The following is a 19,281-nucleotide window of genomic DNA, read 5'->3' on the forward strand; positions in this document are numbered from 1 at the left end:
CCCCGCCCAACATTAAAGAAACACTTCTCATTCTTCTTTCTACTACAGCATCTGGTATTTCAAAAAAATAATGGACACTGGTTTTCTCGGAAGTGTTTAAAATGTATGTATGGATTCAATTACAGCAAAAATATGTTTTCTTACAGTGTGGAAACCAAACTTGGTTCTCATAGTGCAAGCTAAAGCGCGCCCCCGCGAGCTGCGCGCAACAGATGTCAGTTCAGGTCTGCTCGACAGAGAGGAGGGCGCCAAATAGGAAGGACGGCAGATGTGTGTCTGACTCCGGGGTCTGCCTCTAATCACAACAAGCCGCATCAACGGGAAGACTCGTTCTTATCTGTACTTTCACGTATGAGTAACTGGACCCATCGACACGGCGTATTGCTTTTGCCTGGACGAAGACAAAGGCTGAAAGTAAGGGCAAAGACACAGTTGTCTCCCATCCTTCTGTCCCTTGCTAGGCTTGCTAGCTAACTGTAGCTAGCTGGCGAGCCCTAGTTTGGTGAAGTTAACTTTGAGAAAAACAACAGTTCAGCCATTCCTACAGCTACCAAACTGCTTTTCGCGTTCCGCCACAACATGAAATGAGTTATGTGCTTATTTATGTACTGTCTTACTGGGTTAGTTTTAACTAAGAGTCAGCTTGGTTAGCGTGCCAAAGTTATCATTTTGCAAAGTCAGGTGTTGATGGCATGAGCAGACTGGCTGCCAGTTGTCATGGGAGCGTCACAGGGGCGCTGCAGGAGGTGTCTGCACCATGTTAAATGAACGACATACAAACACCTGGTTTCAAACGGCCATCATGTCATCTTACCATCATGTTGGTGCACTTGTATGGTCAGTCCATGGACTGTACATAAAGATATATATGAGTAAGCCTCACTACAGCTCGTTGTTAAGAAAATTAATAGTTAATGCAATAATTGCACTGTAATGTCATGTGATTCAAAAGTTTAAATTACAATTGACATGTATACTGTACTCACGTAAACTGCTTTCTTATAGTGTGAAATCCAAACATATCAGTGTATCATGTGTCTGACTTGTTTCTTGTTTCCTTTCTCTTTAAGGATGGAGGCAGACAGGGTGAGCATATGGCCACGCATGGAACCCTTCTTACTGGGTGCCCTGCAGGTGAATATACGCTCCCCATCAATTAAATATATTGACATCATCCAGTGGATGCAAATGTTTTTAAAATAACTGGAGTTAATGCCATTTTAGGTGGCTCCCCCCTCCAAGCTCAGCCTGCACTATCTTCGCAAGATGGCGAGCTACGTCCGAACACGGGATGGCTGCTTCCCCATTTTGGGCTGGCCCATGTGGAGACATATTGCCTGTGGAAAGCTCCAGCTCCCAGAAGACCTCGCATGGCTCTACTTTGAGACTTTTGACTTACTTACTGGCCACACTCCAGAGGAGAGGCTGGAGTGGGCCGAGTGTCTTTCCCAGTGCTCTTCAAAAACTGAGCTTGAACAACAAAGGAACAAGGTAAAAAAAAATGACAGGGGTGGAGTACATCTAGTTACAATTACTTGTCCAAATGCCTCAATTTACCTGAGAATGTAATACTGTCTTGTCTTGTCGCTTAGCTGTTTTGTATCATGTCTGACTCTTTCTCGAAGGTGTGTTGCTCATTGTATTGTTGCATTTTGCCCCAGGCAGAGGTGTATGTTGTTGTAGCCCTGCTCTTAACTATGAGGAGGAGCTACACATTGATATGCACCTTTGTTTCTTTTTCTCCTGTTCATTTCAGTTGTCTGTGGACACACTGCAGTTCCTCCTCTTCCTCTACATCCAGCAGCTGAACCGTGTGTCTCTGCGTACCTCTCTGATTGGTGAAGAGTGGCCCAGTCATCGTACTCGTTCGCCCTCTCCATCAGACCGAGAGGCCAAGACTAGCTCTCAGAACAAGGTCACTGTAACTGTGAACTACAAAAGACAGGCTGATAACATCAATATTGTCTTTCAATAGTCTGTCATTCTAAGAACTACATATTGCCTAGTCCAAAGCATCTTCATTATCTTCAAAAGTTATTGTTAGCTCAGTTCTTCCATACGAGCCACTCACAGTTCTTTTGTTGTTTCTGTTTGGATCAGCAGAACTGGGATGACCAGGCCCACCTGTCATTTGTACAAAGTCACCTAGCTGAGATTCTGGAGCTGCTGGTGGAGCCAGGCCAACTGTCACAGTCTGGTCAGGCCCTTAGAGATTGCCAGGTATGTGGACACATCCTGCGACAACAGCAACAGACTTCATAATAAAAATGTATCAAATGACAATGTGAAGGTTGTCGCTCATAGAGATGAACTTGCAGAGAATTCCATCTGAATCTGCAGCTCCCCTCGACTTTACAGAGCTTTATAAAGAGTTTCAGCTCATTGTTTAGCTGTCCGGCTCAACTTAACTGTTCTGGTTCACCCTTACTTCTCATAGTGTGGTTTTTGGCTGCAGCCGGCAAAAACTTAAAAAACCCACTGTACACGACCAGCTCAGAACGTAATAGAAGTGATGGTGTTATGTTGTGGTTTCTTTCTTGTGACAAACGTACTTACTGTAAGTCGCTTTGGACAAAAGCGTCTGCTAAATGCTCTAAATGTAAATGTAGAAGGCAGACTCAGTAAGGGATGGGACATTAAAGGATTTTATTGTGGCTTGCGATAATAACACATAAGAAAAATTAAAAACATTAGTGGATCATGGTGAATTTCTATTACTAAGATAATCATAAATTGGGATAATCACGAATATCTTTGAAACTAGTGACAAGAAAAATCTTTGCTTACAGAATAGTATGTTTTGCAGCTACATTCACCTGTGCTTTTTTTAAAATCGACTGAAATGAAACTCTAAAAGAAATTACCATTCCCATCAAAAGATGCACTGTAGCTGATTCTTCAGTTGTGTTTTGCCAGATATCCCTGGAGGCGGTGCGCAGCTTGGGCCTGCTCTTGGAGGGTTCAGTTTGTCATGGCAGAGCTGTCCAGCCTATCCACAGGCTGCTGACCAAAGGTCCACTCCAGACACAAGCTGGCTACTCCACACCGACCCACTCTTTCCCCCTGCACAAGCTACTGTCGTGCCTCCAGCAGAGCCTCACACTCAACCCCTTTGGGATAACTGCCTGCCTGCGCTCAGGCAAGAAGCTAGCCTGGGCTCAACAAGGTATCTAAATTGTTCTTAAATCAGGTTTTATATTGCAGTTTCTTAGAAGTCTGTACTGTAGTTTTAGAACATTGTCTCTGAGGGGAAATAATTAAAAGTCAGGAACACAGTGTTGTAAAGGTGTGGTGTGTGTGTTTTAAGTGCTCCTTCACAGTCATCATCATTTCTTTAACTGTCGACTTGTTTTCTCTGCATTACAGTAGAGGGGGCCATGAAGAGAGCCAAAATAGCCCGAAACACCCACATGGCTCCACCAGGAAGTAAGATGGTGCTGATGTCGCAAGTGTTCAAACAGACCCTGGCTAAAACCTCAGACAAGCTGACTGGTGCCAACATCAAAATCCACAGATGCTCCGATGCCTTCATATACCTTCTGTCTCCTCTAAGGTGAGGTTAACTTCCATTTGGGCTGCACGAGAAGAACTAAAAATCATATTGTGTTTATTTTGGCAGATTTTGCAATATGATTAATGATTAGTGGGAATGATTATTTTTGCATCAAAATTTTCATTTTCACTGAAAAAACCATTGAAAAGATGATGATGTGACATGTGTTGGGGTCTGTACCAAAGCACGTTCTCTTACATCTGGAGAACAAGAGTTGTACGTGGTAGGTAGCTTGTGCGATTTGGATATTGCTGACTGGGCCTTATTGTGATTCTGATAACATTTCTATTAGTTGTGCCGCCCTAGCTACCATTAATATATGTTGTGTTATGGACTATTTGGGACACAGTTCATCAGTCATGTTTTTTTGTTGCGTCTGCTTCTTCAGATCAGTCAGTGTGGACAAATGCCGGGACAGCACTGTGGTTCTAGGTCCTGTTGAGACCAGCGTCCACATCCACAGCTGTCAGAACGTGCGGGTGGTGTGTGTGGCTGGCAGGATCGCTGTCGGAGCCTCCTCATGTTGCACTATTCACGCCTTGACGCCCACCCGCCCCTTGCTCCTACCTGGAAACACAGACATTACACTGGGGCCTTTCCACACTTTTTACCCCTCCATGGAGGATCATATGGCCAGTGTGGGGCTGGCAGTAGTTCCCAGTGCCTGGGATCGACCCTTGCTTCTGGGGACCGAGGGCCTCGTCAACACCTCTCTCAACGCATCGTCCAACCCAGACTCTGTCTGCTACCGCCTGCTGCCCCCAGCTGAGTTTCACACACTGGTTGTGCCATTCCAGATGGAGGGTGACACATGTGAGGTGCCTGGGGGATTACCTCCTCCATATCAGGCAGCACTCGATGAAAAGGAGAAGAGGATACAGAAGTGGCAGAAGACTGTGATGGAGGCCCGGCTAAACAAGTGAGTGGCAGTCAGGTCTTCATCGCTCTGTTATTAAAGGGTAACTCCGCCAACTTTGTACATTAAAGTGTGTTTAAAGGTCTTGGAGTACTACTGCATACATGAAAAAAGTAGCATAAAACCTTGTGTGGCTCCAGAGCATGTAATCTGATAAATTGCCTCCAGTGATCTCACTAGCAGTTGCATTATGGGTAATGTAGGCACAAGGTTTTGAAATGCAGTCCACTGGTCTAGCATTGTACTACTATAACACTGTTGGACTCACTATGGACAGTTTAAAAAAAAAGATCAAAATTGATTCAGCAGAACCAGAGATATCACCTCCACACATTCTACTTCCTTCTCAAAACCTGGTGCCTACATTACCCAAAATGCAGCGTAGCCACTGAGTGACATCACTAGCGGCAATTTAGCAGATTACAAGCAGCTTCCTCTGCAGCCACAAAAGGCTTGATACTACTTTTATCACATACGCAGTCTCACTCCCCAAGACTTGTAAACGCACTTTAATTTGTAAAGTTGGTAAAGTTACTCTTAAAAAGAAATTAGATATATCTGATATTACTTTAACAATCGGTCATCTATGCATGTATGAAAATGAAATTTTTATTCCATTGTCCAGTGTGCTATTTTAATCAGTGGAAGGTGATAATGGAACACAGCCATTCCAAAAATCAATAAGAATGTGAGTTAGCTACTTTGCTAGTGGGATATAATGTAGTTCAATGATGGCATTGGTGTCACAAAACTTGCTTGAGGGGCTCTGCACTTCATGTGACCCTGACAGCACAGGGAACAACAGGGAAATCATCATAGGATGCCATTTCATGAGGGAAAGAGCCTGATTGATTTCTATATTACAGTATTTTTACACTAATCTCTCCCACCTCCGGTCTCTTTCCTCCTCTTTCTTGTTTTCTCGTTTTTCTGTTGTAACTGATTTCTCATTTATGTTCTCCAGGGAGCAGAAGCAGCAGTTTAAGGAGTTGGTGGAGGTCAAATTCCATGAGTGGCTACTGGAAACGGGGCACAGGCAGGAACTTGACAGCCTTATTCCACCCACGATAGCCTCCTCAAAGTACTCCAATGGGCCTGTGATGGACATGCCCCAAGTTAATGATGCCAAACATGTGAGGACTGGGCGGGCAGTTGGACAGTCACCTATGGCTTGTTGAGTTGTTATGTTAGTCTTGTTTGGGTCATAGCCAGCAGGATAATTGTACCTGTAAATTAGGGTAGCATAACGCACATCCAGGCTCCATATGGTCTTACTGATATTTGGAGCTCCTGTAAGTTCATAACTATGTTAGCTGCCAGTATTATTGTGCAGTATGGTCATGGTTATTTGCACCTTAATCTGTCAAGTCTGTTGATGCAGCTTTTAGAGCAACTTATGTCCCTCTCATTCTTGAGTGGAAGGCTGGTATGGGCTGCATTTTAAGTTCCTCTTAACAAAAGGCAGCTAAATCCTTAACCTGTCTCAGCCAAGTAAGGAGTGGATTGGCATGTTGTAAAACAACATCCCAAGCAACACTGTTTTGAGGGGAGCTGTAGACTGAAATAAACATAGCATCTGTGAAGACACCACAGACGTTTAAAGGGACATTGTGAGAGAGCCTAGTTTTTGGTTTACTGCTGAACGTCATCTTTTGGAGACAGAAAATCTAAATTTGGTTAAAGGCAGTGGGTCTAGCTGAGGAGGAATAAACACAAGGTACTGACGGAATGTGACAGTCAGGCAGACATGCCCTAAAATCTGTTCTCTTGAAGCATTAATAGATCTTTAATATGTAATCATTCCAAAACACCTACATTAAGACACAGTTTGAGAACTGAAAACTACCTACCACCCATTGTTCTTGTGTAAAAAAGTGATTTACTTTGTGCGTCTTGGAGTCAGCATGCAGCGACCATTAGAGGAACTCAAAGCACCTGTGATTGGCTGCTGTTGAACTGAGGTCGGGTTCCTGGAGAACAATGACTGCTGTGAGCACTTTGGTTCTCTTCCATACAGTCGGGAGCAAGTGTCACCATTTCTTCTCAGTAGTGCCCACGTATGTAACTACATGCTATTTTCTGTAAAAAAGTATATTTTAAGTAAGGGAAGTTGACACATGCATTTAAAGCTGGAGAATGTAGATGAATGACGTAGCACTTTGGGTATTAAAGACATGTTAGTGCGCCTACAGTAACTCAGGTCATAGAATTTCTTGTGTTAATAGAATCTTAAAAATAGCAATCAAGTTTTTTTTTGAATGGAGGTAAAGAAAGAATATTAACATAATTTATTGTAGGTATGTTACTGCACCGTCCATCTGTCATATTCTATGGTCATAGGGTAAGTCAACAATAGCTACCCTGCTGTTCAGGGGCTCAGTCGTTCATGTGTGTTGTATTTTTTTTTCCACATCCCAATTATTGATATCACAGTAGGTGTGTTGCCAGCGGTCAAAAGGAAATATTTTCTCTGACAGTGACTGCAGTGTGACCAGTACAACAAGTACAACATGAGCAGTGAAGCAGCAATTTTTGTTGTGGACTAATTTCTTCAATAATATCTGAATAGCTGATTTGCTGTTTATTGTGCCAAATGTGGGAAAAATAACATTTGGTGAGTTTGCAGAATTGTGGCCAGATGTTGCCTAATGATCATTTTTGGATGAATTCACCCTTGTGAATATGTATATTTTAGCATTATAATAAGATTATTTTTTATTAAATCTACCCTGCCTACAGTACCATTTATAGCATTCCATACCTCCAAGTGTACTTCAGGCTATTAGCGTCCTGTTTGTACACTTTGGTACATTACAATTTCCTCTTATTCACAGATTGGGAAACTCATTACAAACAACAGACCTGCAGAATTTTATCACTTATGGGGAGTTAATAAGGAAAGATGGACTTGATTAAAAAAAAAACTGTACTTTTAAAATGTTACATATTAGAGAACACTGTAAAAGTTTTCAAAATGCTGGGATGTGTCTTTTAATTTTCAAGATGGAAGTGATGACACTAAATGTCTTACTGCTGCTGCCTACCTTGAGCACCTACCCTGTGATTTGTACACACGCTCCTCTACTGGTACTATATGAAGAGCACAATATAGTTTTTGATCGTTATTGTTAATAAATAAAGATTTTGACCGGATCACCTCCTGCATTTGTTTTGGATATTTTGATTCTGTCTCTTCAGTCCTTTGGAAACAGCATAATGTCCAGTTTTGGTATGATGGGAGCCAGTTCATCTGAGTAATAAAGAAATACATTGAAATGCATCATTATTTACAAACTGTGCTATTTGTTGCATTTGTGGTTATTCAACACTCAGTGGTGGAATGTGGTAAGTACAAGTACCATATTTAGGTAAACCTTCAAGTCAGATTTTATTTACATGACCCAAAATTACAAATCACATTGCCTCAGTGGGCTCTACAATCTTTACAACCTATTACATCCTCTATCCTTTGACCCTCGATTCAAGTGAGGAAAAACTCCCTAAAAAAACCCTTGTCACAGAGAAAAATGCATATATATATATATATATATATATATATACTGATTGAATGACAACATATCTGACACAAGTAGATTATATACAATATATGTGAAGAGCATGGATCCAGAAGGATGAGAGAGCAGGCAGAGGTGTCACCGTGTGGTCCCCGAGCCACACGACCTCCTCTCCACCCCATCCCTGAGGGGGTCCTACAGTAAGAGGAGACAACTCAGATCCGGCATTTCTGTGAGGCCAGAGAGAGAGATTCCTGTGCGGCCTATGGTCCAACCCGAGTGAAAAAAGGAGGGGGAGGAGGAGAAAACAGAGAGAGAGAGCCAGACACATAGCTTGCAGCTTGAGGGAAACAAATAAAAATAGAAGTTGCAGAGTTTATCAGAAGTTTACAGATTGTTGTATTCTTTTTCAGCAGGACAAACACAAACTATAAATACTAAGTTTAAAAGACTCACTGACGGACTGATTCCTAGAAAAACGTGATAGTAACATTTGTAAAGGCTGAGCTCCTTCAGTTACTTGTATTTTACTTGAGTGTTTCGATTAAAAGTTGTAACATGTAAGAATTGGATTCCTGTCAAATTCACACTTAAAACAAATATGGGACAGCATAACCGTTAACTGCTGCTAACTGTAGCTACTGTTAGCTACTTAGCTCTGTTAGCTGTGCAGCTAGCAGTCCAGCCTGGGAGCGAGGAGCAAAGGGGGAGTGTCTGTGTTTGCACTGCTAGCACGGGCTCTTCGGACCAGAACAGGACGGGGCTAACTGGTTAGTATGCTCATTTTAGTATCTCTGCAGCACAATACATAGACGCCATTATGTCAGAACTGTTATTTCTTGACATTATGTTGATAAATTTAGTACATTTTTTTATGTTTTTTAACTAAAATTCTTACATATTGCACCTTTAATGTCACTGTATACACTATATTTACAACTTGCTTACATACAAAATGTAAATGATATAAAATGCAATGCATATTTATAGACAACTCGTAAAATGCTGCTTGAAAATGAATGCATCAGCGATAATCTAATATTTGATAAAATATATGCAATTTGTAACATGACAATATAACAAACAGGGGCCTTTTCCTTCTAATATTAATATCTTATATTTCTGTACTTTAATTCAAGTGAGATTTTGAATGGAGGGCTTTTACTTGTAATAGAGTATTTTTGTAGTGGGGTATTGCTACTTTTACTTGAATAAAGGGTCTGAATACTTCTCCCACCATTGAACACTGCTCTATCTGGATTCATCCATAAGGCAGAAATAAGTCATGAGTTGGCAGGTCCTCACCAGGTGGGGGCAAACTGGTGGAGCTGGCATGTGTAGCATGGTACGAGAGCTGGAGCGGGGGGTGGGCACTGAACCCAGCCAGTAGAGAAGTGGGGTCAATAGACGCTTATCATGCCCGGCCATTATGCCGTAATCCTTCCTCGCTTTTCTGGAAAAACTGAATAGCACTAGAATCACTGACTCAATTTTTGGATCTCATTTTCATGACAAAGCGATTGTTCCCCTATTGCCTCCACTGTTGCTGTTTATAAACGTGGGAAAGCGGGGATATAAAAGGGACTGGTGAGGGGCCAGTGCAACATCGAGACCTCAGGGGAACCATCACTTAACATCACCAAGGCTATCCCACACCTTATATCCAAGATGGGCAGGGTGAGTTAAGACAAAGTGGGACTGGCATGGACATAGAGTCAGCTAACACTGTGATACGTAGGTGAAGTATGAATTTGTGGGTTAAGGTCTCTCTATGGGGATTATTGGGATTTGCACTTGCCTCACTTGCAGGTGAGGCAAGTGTTTTTTGCAGCACTAGGTGTTGATGGGTTTAGTCAGCTGGACGTTGAAGCTGCACATTGAGAGCATGACAAAAGAATGTTTTCCAAGGCTTTGGAATCTTAGTATCTTTGCTCAGGAAAATGTGACCTTTCTAAGGCTCACCCATGAGCAAATCCATCGCAGATGGTGTGAAATCTGGGTGGGAGCTAAGACTCCCATGTGTCGTCCCACAGATTGTCTTCTACGAGGACAAGAACTTCCAGGGCCGTCGCTATGAGTGCGATAGCGACTGCTCTGATTTCCACACCTACCTGAGCCGCTGCAACTCCATCCGGGTGGAGAGTGGAGCCTGGGTGGTGTATGAGAGGCCCAACTACATGGGCTACCAGTATGTCCTGACCAGGGGAGAGTACCCAGAGTACCAGCGCTGGATGGGCCTCAATGACCGCCTCAGCTCCTGCAAGATGATCCACTTTGTAAGTCAGCCATCACCTGTGATCTTGTCTGCTGCTGATTCTTAGATCTATTTTTCTTTTCTTGAATGTGCTGCAGAGCTCTTGATCGACTAACTAACCTTTCCAAATATGACTCCTAGTAGGATTTTTCCTCAGCTGAGAAGCAGAGGAGCTAGACTTGGTGGGTTATAAACTCGAGTTTCATGAGTCAGCCAGGAGTTAGTTTAACTGAAAGCCTCAGTGAGTGCAGGGGAGAGCAAACCCAACTGATGGACATATCGAAGCGGTCATGCTATGGTGTTAATGTTAACACTGACTGCAGGGCATTGTCAATGTAGACCAATACCTGGGTCAGTCCATTTGTATGACTCGGCTTTGGTCCAACCGACCCACAGCCTGTAGGCAGATGCAGGGAAGCCACTCATACAAAAATCAATGTAGTTGGTACAAGCTGTGTGTACAGTTTTAAATGAGCAGACAGAATGCAAACAGTGAGGGAAGGTGTTTGATGTAAGTTAGTTATCTAATTGATGTGGCACAATCAAAGGCTCGTGGTGCAGTATTACTAACATATTTTCCTTTTGTTAGATACAAATCTCATTTCCCTATATATCCCCCCTTCCCCTTTTCTCTGACCCCACATCCCGTCCTTACCATTTCCCAACCCCCTGCACTAACTACCACCTCCACCCTTCATTCACCACTCTCCACCTGCTACCTCTTCACACCCATCTTCCATTTTAACCCCCTGGCATCTACTTCCATACCCCCACCATCTCCCTCATTCCCTCCTGTCACCCTCCAGACCAGTGGGACACTGTACAAGATGCAGCTGTATGAGAAGGCAGAGTTCGGGGGTCAGGTCTTCGAGGCCACAGAGGACTGTCCCTCACTTCTGGAGAAGTTCCGCTGGAAAGAGGTCAACTCCTGCAAAGTCTTCGACGGCTGGTGGGTTTTCTACGAGCACCCTAACTACCGTGGGCGCCAGTACTTCCTGGAGAAGGGTGAATACCGCAAGCCCGGCGACTGGGGTGCTGTCAGTCCTACAGTCCAGTCCTTCAGGCGCTTCACTGAATGATTTAACCTCCATCCAAAATGTTAAAGAAAAAGACCTGCTATGTCAATTTGACTATTTTGTGACTTTGAACTGAGGTCTCACAAATAAAAGCCTGTCCAGTAAGCAAACTGACAACATGTCTTTGGGTTTTCCATACATGAGTTGTTTAATGTTGTTTGAACCTGTTGTGCTCATCCATACTTACAGTAAACATCCACACTTCAAGGATAAAAAACAATGACACTGATAATGATAATCCAAGTTTAACCATCTCATCCTGACTGAGACGTCTGATGGTTAGAGTTTGGATCACAGAACCTCCTCAGTTTGAGTCTTTGATTTGAGCCTCTTAACAGTTTCTTTCACTTTAGGCTACTTCATTCCAGCACAGGTCTGAGGTCCACAGTGACAGGCTGAAGGTTCAAGTGAGTGCCAAAGGAGAAACAGTTTCCTCCTCCGCCTATCAGGAGCAGCTCTGGTTCCTCTGGGTCCATGAGCTCAGAGCAGAATGAGTGGAGCATCAGAGGCCAGGGCACTGGGGTCTAGAGATGGCAGGACACACAGGGATTCATTATTCAGTATCTTGTCTAACAGATCTACATGAACAGTGAATATGAATGCCAACAAATGACTTTATATGAAGCACTTGATGCTGCCTTTCAAGCAACAAACCCAGGCTGTATCAAACTGAGGCAGAGGCATCAGCACAGTATGTGGCATTATATTTCATGTAAAATTACCGTGTCCAGACTGAACTCCACACTGCTGTGTGTGGTGAGGTTGATAATGGCACCACCTGGCACACCATCTGAATGCAGCCAAACTCCACCAACCACAACCAGCTTGTCACCAATCATATGGGCAGAATGAGAGTACCTAAAGCAAAGCAAATCATTTCAGGTCATACTGCCCTTTAGTAGCTTGTTTTCTCTAGTAGAAACTTGAGGACATGATCTCAGAGTTTTATTTTGATTAACTGAATGATGTGAAAGCTTTGTCTGTGGCTTTGAAAAACAAACCTGGGAACAGGAGACGGCTGCAACTCTATTCTTTCCCAGGAGAAGCCTCTTTCATTTGGCTTTAACACCACTGTGTCCCCAAGTGGCACTTCTCTTCTGTCTAGTCCTCCAAACACCACCACACCTCCCTGATATGAGCATGCTGAGTGGGAATGGCGGGCCTCCGGAGTTGCACCCTCTACTGGCATCTGTATGTATTAACACACAAACACTTTCTTCTGTCAAGTTAGCTCATACAAGTCAGATTCACAAACTCTCTTAACTGGACAGATTTGTTGTAAATGACTTTTTATGATAACTTTCTCTCTGCCTGAAAAACACTACCTGTTTATTTAAGGTGTGTGTTTGTGAGATTTCCTCATTAGGCCCTTAAAAATACCATATTAATGTAATTGATGGAAATGCTAGCAAAGATGAAAAAATAGACTTTCACACTGTGGAGCTTTAAGACTTGCTGTAAGAAATCGGAGGACAAATGATAACAAGTCTAACAGAGTCAGTAGCTGTAACAGAGGATCTGAAACTGTCTGAAAATATTAATAGTACAGCTGCCAACAACATGTCATCAGAGCAACTGTCTGACATAAATGGATGCCTTGTTTGTCTGAATGTCTTATACAAACGAGGCATCCATTACTAATAAAAGAGGTGGTCAAGGGGGGATGTTGTCGGTCATTAAGATATTACACAGGATAATGGGAGGCAGACTTTATTAGACATGAGTCATACGACAGGTAGTTTGTGCTGAAGAGAAAACTCAAAGTATGAGAAAACTGTTGCCGCATTTACTCAATTTGTCTACAATCACTCGTATGTGTCATTTAAAGGACAAGTTCACCCAAAAATGAAAACTTGAAAAAGTCGTTATCTAATCACCCTCATGTAGATGGGAAGTCAGCTTAAGTTTCGTAGTCCACATAAGTTTGATAATATATTCACACACAGTATATCATGCTTTGGGTTGTTTTCTTACATTTTCAAACTGGTCCCCAGCTTCTTCAATTGTTTAGGAGAATGTCGCAAGACTGTTTTGCTGTGAAGCTCCAGAAATGTTTTGTGGACTATGAAACTTCACTCAACTTTCCATCAGTATGTTGGGGAGGAGACAATGACTGAATTTTCATTTTGGGTGAACTTATTCTTTAAGGAGGAACTTAAAGAATAAGCTGGTATGAATGGTTGTTGCATGAGGTCCAGTGTAATTTAAAGTAAAGAAAGACAACAATATATAAATACTACAAGTGTGTGTGCAATTTTTAAAGATAACACATAGATAGGGACTAAGCAAACCTCAGTCCAGTGCTGCTGGTCCATACACAGGAAGTAGCCGTCACCCAGAACTGCCTCTGCTTGGTTCTTTCCACCAAACACAAATAGAAAGTCTTTGCCTGCAGGAAAAATGAAAAGGCTTTATTGTATAGTATAAATAATGACATTTTTAAGAAAATGAGAGATAGACAGAGAGAGAATCAACTACGACTTCCTGTTTAATCTCACCTCTGTGACTGACAACAGTAGCAGTGTGCCTCCATCTTGCCGGTGGTGGATCACCTGTACAGATGATCTCCTCCACACAAAGTTTCACTGTGTCTTGGTCTTCTGAGTCACGAGGACCAGATGGATTATTGGGGTCCAGGGTTAGTCTGAAAAGGCCTCTGATTGGATTGAGTGGAGAGGAGCGACCGCCGTACACCACAAGACCTCCTCCAGGCAGAGGGATAACTGTGTGGTAGAGTCGAACACCTGGAAGAAGGCAACACAACAACTAACTGTTCACACTGGAAGCTAGATTGGTCTCACTTGTACAATTTTGATAATAACGAAAAGAATATTAGTAATGGTTATACTATATTAGGATTGGGAAAGAAATGAACTGGCATTCAGCTTCCTGCATGAATGAAAAATTCAACCTGAAATTAATGGATTAATCAGAAAATGTGAGATCAAAAAGGACTACTGATAGGAAAAGAACATCAGAGGCAGAAAGCCCTCTCACCCAAATCTACTGATGGTTCCACACTGACAGATCTCCAACCTTCCTGATCCCTGAGGAGGATCCTAGGCACTGCCCCCCTGCCTCCTCTGCTAGAGCCTCCTGTTAGCAGGACCTGCCCAGGGCTCAGCAAGGAGGTGGCCATCCCCAGCCCTTCCATACTAACTGGTATGATCTGCACACTCAGGGCTATGGGGCTCCAGGATGGGCAAATGGATGGCAATGGAGATACTGAGGCATACAAACATACACACGATCACATAAATGTTGCAACCGTTGCCATTGAAAAACATAAAGACATGTATGTCAAAGATATTACAAAGGTTTTGTAAGTTTGAAGTAGGGACAGTGGATTTCTGTGAGAGGGAAATAAAGTGATAGCTACCTGGAGCATGCGGGAGTAAAGCCTGTGCCGTCAAAGAGCCTCGAGATGCAGTGAGGATGAAGTAGTGGGAACATTTCTGGTGCCACTCCTGAGCGCATACAGGTATTGATAATTCAGTTCAATATTATTGCGAGGAAGTAGGATTCATAAAGTGTACGACAGAGAGACAACCACAACTCCACAAAATAAGAAGATGAAGACATGTTTCAACAGCTAACCTCATACTCATCAAAAGGCTCCAGACTCTCCACTCTGCATCTCTCTTCCTCAGGGACCAGCCCGAGGTAGAGGACATTCATATCCAGACACACACACTGCTCCCAGCCCTGAACACAATAACACATATTTATTGAGACACTATATATGATCAAGCATTTCTGTGTACCACACACAAAAAAACAGAGCAATCATATTTTATCATACATCTCTGAGTGTCCTGAATCATCAGGGAATAAGAAATAAACATCTCTGTTACACATACCACTTTACTAAAACTTATTGTCTGCAGTGTATATTGTGTGAATACTGGCCTTGTCCAGGAACCTGTGTCTCTGTGCAGCAGTGTCTGGGTACTGTCGGAGGGCGTGTAGAGTTGAGTTTAGTTTCAGGAAATGATTTTGCATGATCCGACCAAAGGGATCATGTGGATGTATCTGCTCATATATAACAAAGAGTGACTGTGGCAAGACCTTTGCCGCCCAGCTAATGACAGCATCAGACCTGGAAGACATGCAACATACAACCACTACGTGTTGATGAAGGTTCTCAGTCATCCGGGTCATGGTAAATCTAAGTGCTGCAATCGTAGGCAACTGGACTTGCAACATCCTGATTACTGAGGAAACCTCTTGAGAGGTGAAACGTCTTCAAGAAACTGAAACAAGTCCAGTTGCCTATGATGCAGCACCTAGATATACAACCACTACTAACAAACATTCACATTAGAACTGTACGATTCAAGATCATAATCCTGAACTTTGCTAGATACTGTGTAATTATTGTACATAACCTAAAATCAAAATAAAGAACACGGTTTTACAGTCCTAGCTTATATAATACGAATGCACAAAAGGGGTGATATGGTCCCCTAGATAGATCAAACAAACCTTACCATTGTGTTTCCATGTAGGTTAGCACCACTTCAGACAGAATTAGTGTAGGGGCGGCCCAGTTGAGCCCAGCCCCACCCAGAGCCTCTTCCACCTGGGACTGCTCTCTAACATCCACCCCCAGCAGACGGTACTGACCACTAGACACATATACAGGTCCTAAAGACAAATAGGTAGGCATATGCTTATGATATCCAGTTATGACGTGCATATTTCTATCCTTCTGAAAAGAAAATCTCTTTGAATCTGAGTGCACACAAGCATGTAGTGTGTGAAGGAAAGTACAAACCTGTAAGAGAAGGTAAACAGGTGTCTAACATCCCCCTCAGTGTAATGTTCGAATTGATCAAAGCAGCCTTGCGCCGCATGACATCAGGAAAATCTACTTCAAACACAACAGCCCTGTCAAGTGCCTCATCTGCCCGCAGGCGAAAATACAGAGAGTCGAACCCTGCGCCCAATGACAAAATCTACAAGAAGAGGAAAGATGACAGAGACAGTTAGAAAAAAGACAGAGGGAGAAAGAAAGACAAATGACTGTATATAAAATACACAACCCTTTAGAATCCAAACGTTCTATACAAAATAGTGTTGGGCAATATACTGTTAACTCACCTGTCTCTTGGGGCAGTTTTCAGTAATGTGAAGGAATCTCCGCACACAGTGGTCCACAGCCCTCCAGCGTACATAGTAGCCCCTAAAACATGCAAATACAACACATTATTATTCCTATTATTATACACTATATACCCTGTTCCATATGACATATGGACATAATATTGAGCTATTGAACCAGCTATTGAAACTATGATAGACATGCTTCACTGTTTTCTGTTTTCTATTGAAGAAAAGATTAATCAAGAAAATGAGAAAAACAAATTGTAGATGAATCCATAATAAAAAACAATCATTGCTATTGTATCATTTCCCTTTAGTCTGTAGTTATTATTAGTTAACAGTTTTTATTACCTTGCAGAACATGTTACACCACACCTTTCAAACAAGTCCAACTCTTGTACATGTATGATTTGATCTGACTGATTTATTATTGTGTCATCCACAAATAATATGCCCAACCCAGATGGGCTTACAAGACACCATTATCAGAAAAGAACAAACAAACAGACCAGAACATGTACATGCATTTAGTGTGTTAAATGAAGTGATTGTGACCTTGATCACAGAGTCTCAAGATCCCTGCTGACCTGACCTGTTGATGAGTGGAGCTCTCCTGGCCACTTTGCACACAAAGTGTTGGAGGAAGACATCCTCAAAGTAGCCCTGCGCTGCAGCAGACACTTTGCTTACCACACTGCTGTCGTTGGTTCCCTGTACCTGGAGAAACAAACCATTGAGCAACAGTAAAGCAATGAAAACAAACAAACAGACAGACAAACAAACAAACAAACAAACAAGCAAAATACATGAATAAATACATACATACATGAAACAGAGCCATCATACATGTAAATAAATAAGCCTGTGACCATTTTGATGTACTTGTTGCAAGCGTTGAAAGAAATACTATGACTACGACAACTGTTAAAATAACTGACCTATCATACATTACATTATTGTACTACAGTAATGTGTACACAGCATTGAGCTATTGTAGTATGAAGCTTATTTTTCAAGCATTTACAAACTGTTGGTTAATTTAATCTATAACAATTCCTCATAGGTCATTAGGTCCAAATGTTTAACATGTAGATTATTAATTTTTTACAGTAATTTAGGCTGTTAAATAATTGTAAAAAAAAAAAACAGTACTTACATTGGAATTGTATTGAAATAAACAAGTATACAATGGTGTAATGTACTAATAAAGTACAATACTTAATTTCCTTCCATCACTGACTTTAACATACTTGACATATCAGGTGTTGCTGATAAGTTGCAGTAAATGAGGACTTACTGCGGTGTCCCTCCCCTGCTTCTGCTTCTTTCTGTTTGTGGTTGGCATAATGTCAGCCAGCTGTCACAGCACTCCGCAGGGACACTCCGCAGGGACACTCCAAATCACATTGCACACTGTAATAAATACGTGTTAATAGATTTTCGGTATTGCCGGTAGTTAGTTCACTGATGAAAATAAGTCAACATCTTTGACGTGGTAAAGACTTCCGGGTGCCTTCATATCTGCGTTCTTGCGCCCCCGTGCGGCCTGGAGGCTACAATAATAACAACGCTCTTGGTCAGTGTTAGTTCTCTAAAAAGCTCTTTCAGGTTGCTTCTACATTAATAATGTAATGTTCATGAGCCAAAGATATTCAGTCGCGGTGTTAATATGCTCAGCTTGGCCTTGATAAAATCATTATTCACCATGCATACTCGTTATTGTAAATACAAATTCTATTATATTTTGTCTTCGGCTGCCAAAACAAGATGATACACGTTTGTGAACATTAGTAAAGCGAAGTGGAGCTGAACAATGTCAAAATGTGAACAGTCACTGAGTGGACCGTTGGGGAATGCGGTTTGACAATGCGGCACTTAGTGCGCCTGCGCCAATTTACAGGAAGTGTTAACATTTTCTTTAACCAGCTGATAGCCAAATTGTCAACAGTTAAGCCTGCGATACCTGCGCTGCTGAAACGACAGATAAACGGTAATATTATTTCCATGTCCCTCTCAGTAGTCATGTCTTGTTCACATGGACCTGTAGTATTGGTATGTTTAATTAGGCGTCGAAATATAAAGCTTTGATTCAGTTGTGTCTCGTCCGACCTGAGTGGTCGGAGCGGTGTCCCGTTATCGTTAGCACATAACGCAAGATAAGGGCTGCTGACCTGATAACATTTATTGTGGGAGTAACCCTAACGCCAGTAGTGACAGAGTGTAGGCATGCCAGCTTCTGTCCGTCCACACTCTTCACTACATGACGTTGACGTTTCAGTAATGTTCAAATGAATCATTTGCTGCAGTGATGGATGTTGACTATTGTTGTCTATGAGGTGGGAGACAGCAATTTGAGGCGCAGCATCCCTGTTAGCTCAAGTTTCACTGCAGGATACTGGGACACAGCTGACGACGGGCAGTATTTTCAGACATGGCTCTGGTTCAGTGAACATGGAGTAGACATGCAGGGCTGGGAAATGTAAAGCATGGCAAACTCGCTATTCCTTGGTTTCATGCCAAGGAAATATCCGCCCTTCCTCATAAAACCCTATTTTTCAGAGTCTATGGGTGTACAGGAAGGGGTTGCTGTTGCCTTGAGACAGAAAAGAAAAGTGTGTGTGTGTGTGTGTGTGTGTGTGTGTGTGTGTGTGAGGCAGGGTAAGCTGTGAGCACAGCAGACATTCAGGGCTGGCAAATGTAAAGTAATGCAGTTGCAATGAAAACTTGTCTTCCTATTCCTTGAATTCATGTCAGATCTCCATCCCTCTTCATAAAACATATGATCTTTAGATTTAATGGATGCGCTGGAAAGAGCTTTTGTTGCCTTGAGAAAGAAGGATGTATATGAGGTAAGCCATGAT

At 42.3% G+C, this 19,281-nt stretch overlaps 3 protein-coding genes across 3 annotated transcripts; 2 read left to right on the forward strand and 1 right to left on the reverse strand.

Annotated features, from left to right (window-relative positions):
* The first annotated feature begins 36 nt into the window (after positions 1–36).
* Positions 37–7,622, forward strand: tbccd1 (TBCC domain containing 1). Its single transcript, XM_084362751.1, has 10 exons — positions 37–54; positions 147–414; positions 1,071–1,134; positions 1,225–1,491; positions 1,757–1,915; positions 2,104–2,220; positions 2,917–3,166; positions 3,367–3,553; positions 3,942–4,472; positions 5,434–7,622. Exons 3-10 carry the CDS (start codon positions 1,072–1,074, stop codon positions 5,645–5,647), a joined length of 1,788 nt encoding a protein of 595 aa, XP_084218877.1. The 5' UTR covers positions 37–54; positions 147–414; position 1,071; the 3' UTR covers positions 5,648–7,622.
* Positions 7,623–9,326: 1,704 nt separating this feature from the next.
* crygs2 (crystallin, gamma S2) lies at positions 9,327–11,317 on the forward strand (the record flags this gene model as incomplete). The annotated part of the gene is given in 6 exon segments (XM_084361396.1): positions 9,327–9,370; positions 9,543–9,574; positions 9,577–9,597; positions 9,600–9,661; positions 10,018–10,260; positions 11,045–11,317. Coding segments are annotated over 6 exon segments (675 nt in total).
* A 126-nt stretch (positions 11,318–11,443) lies between these two features.
* On the reverse strand, positions 11,444–18,268 carry lcmt2 (leucine carboxyl methyltransferase 2). Its single transcript, XM_084362735.1, has 14 exons — positions 17,718–18,268; positions 17,013–17,137; positions 16,418–16,499; positions 16,092–16,272; positions 15,805–15,961; positions 15,224–15,413; positions 14,912–15,019; positions 14,694–14,781; positions 14,312–14,539; positions 13,813–14,058; positions 13,606–13,703; positions 12,316–12,503; positions 12,037–12,172; positions 11,444–11,838 (listed from the first exon to the last, which is right to left on the reverse strand). Exons 1-14 carry the CDS (start codon positions 17,763–17,765, stop codon positions 11,674–11,676), a joined length of 2,040 nt encoding a protein of 679 aa, XP_084218861.1. The 5' UTR covers positions 17,766–18,268; the 3' UTR covers positions 11,444–11,673.
* Positions 18,269–19,281: the final 1,013 nt, after the last annotated feature.

The sequence above is a fragment of the Pagrus pagrus genome (assembly GCF_965226575.1).
Source record: "Pagrus pagrus genome assembly, chromosome: 9".
NCBI classification, from domain to species: Eukaryota; Metazoa; Chordata; class Actinopteri; order Spariformes; family Sparidae; genus Pagrus; species Pagrus pagrus.

What these genes read in the sequence shown, in the direction of transcription:
- tbccd1 (XM_084362751.1), top strand. Translation starts at nt 1,072, where the DNA reads ATGGAGGCAGACAGGGTGAGCATATGGCCACGCATGGAACCCTTCTTA. An exon ending in TCTTACTGGGTGCCCTGCAG is followed by an intron (nt 1,135 to 1,224) that starts GTGAATATACGC and finishes ATGCCATTTTAG; the next exon opens with GTGGCTCCCCCCTCCAAGCT. An exon ending in AGACTAGCTCTCAGAACAAG is followed by an intron (nt 1,916 to 2,103) that starts GTCACTGTAACT and finishes TTGGATCAGCAG; the next exon opens with AACTGGGATGACCAGGCCCA.
- lcmt2 (XM_084362735.1), bottom strand. Translation starts at nt 17,765, where the DNA reads ATGCCAACCACAAACAGAAAGAAGCAGAAGCAGGGGAGGGACACCGCA. An exon ending in AGAGCTCCACTCATCAACAG is followed by an intron (nt 16,500 to 17,012) that starts GTCAGGTCAGCA and finishes TGCATGTTTTAG; the next exon opens with GGGCTACTATGTACGCTGGA. An exon ending in AGCCTTTTGATGAGTATGAG is followed by an intron (nt 14,782 to 14,911) that starts GTTAGCTGTTGA and finishes GTATGCGCTCAG; the next exon opens with GAGTGGCACCAGAAATGTTC.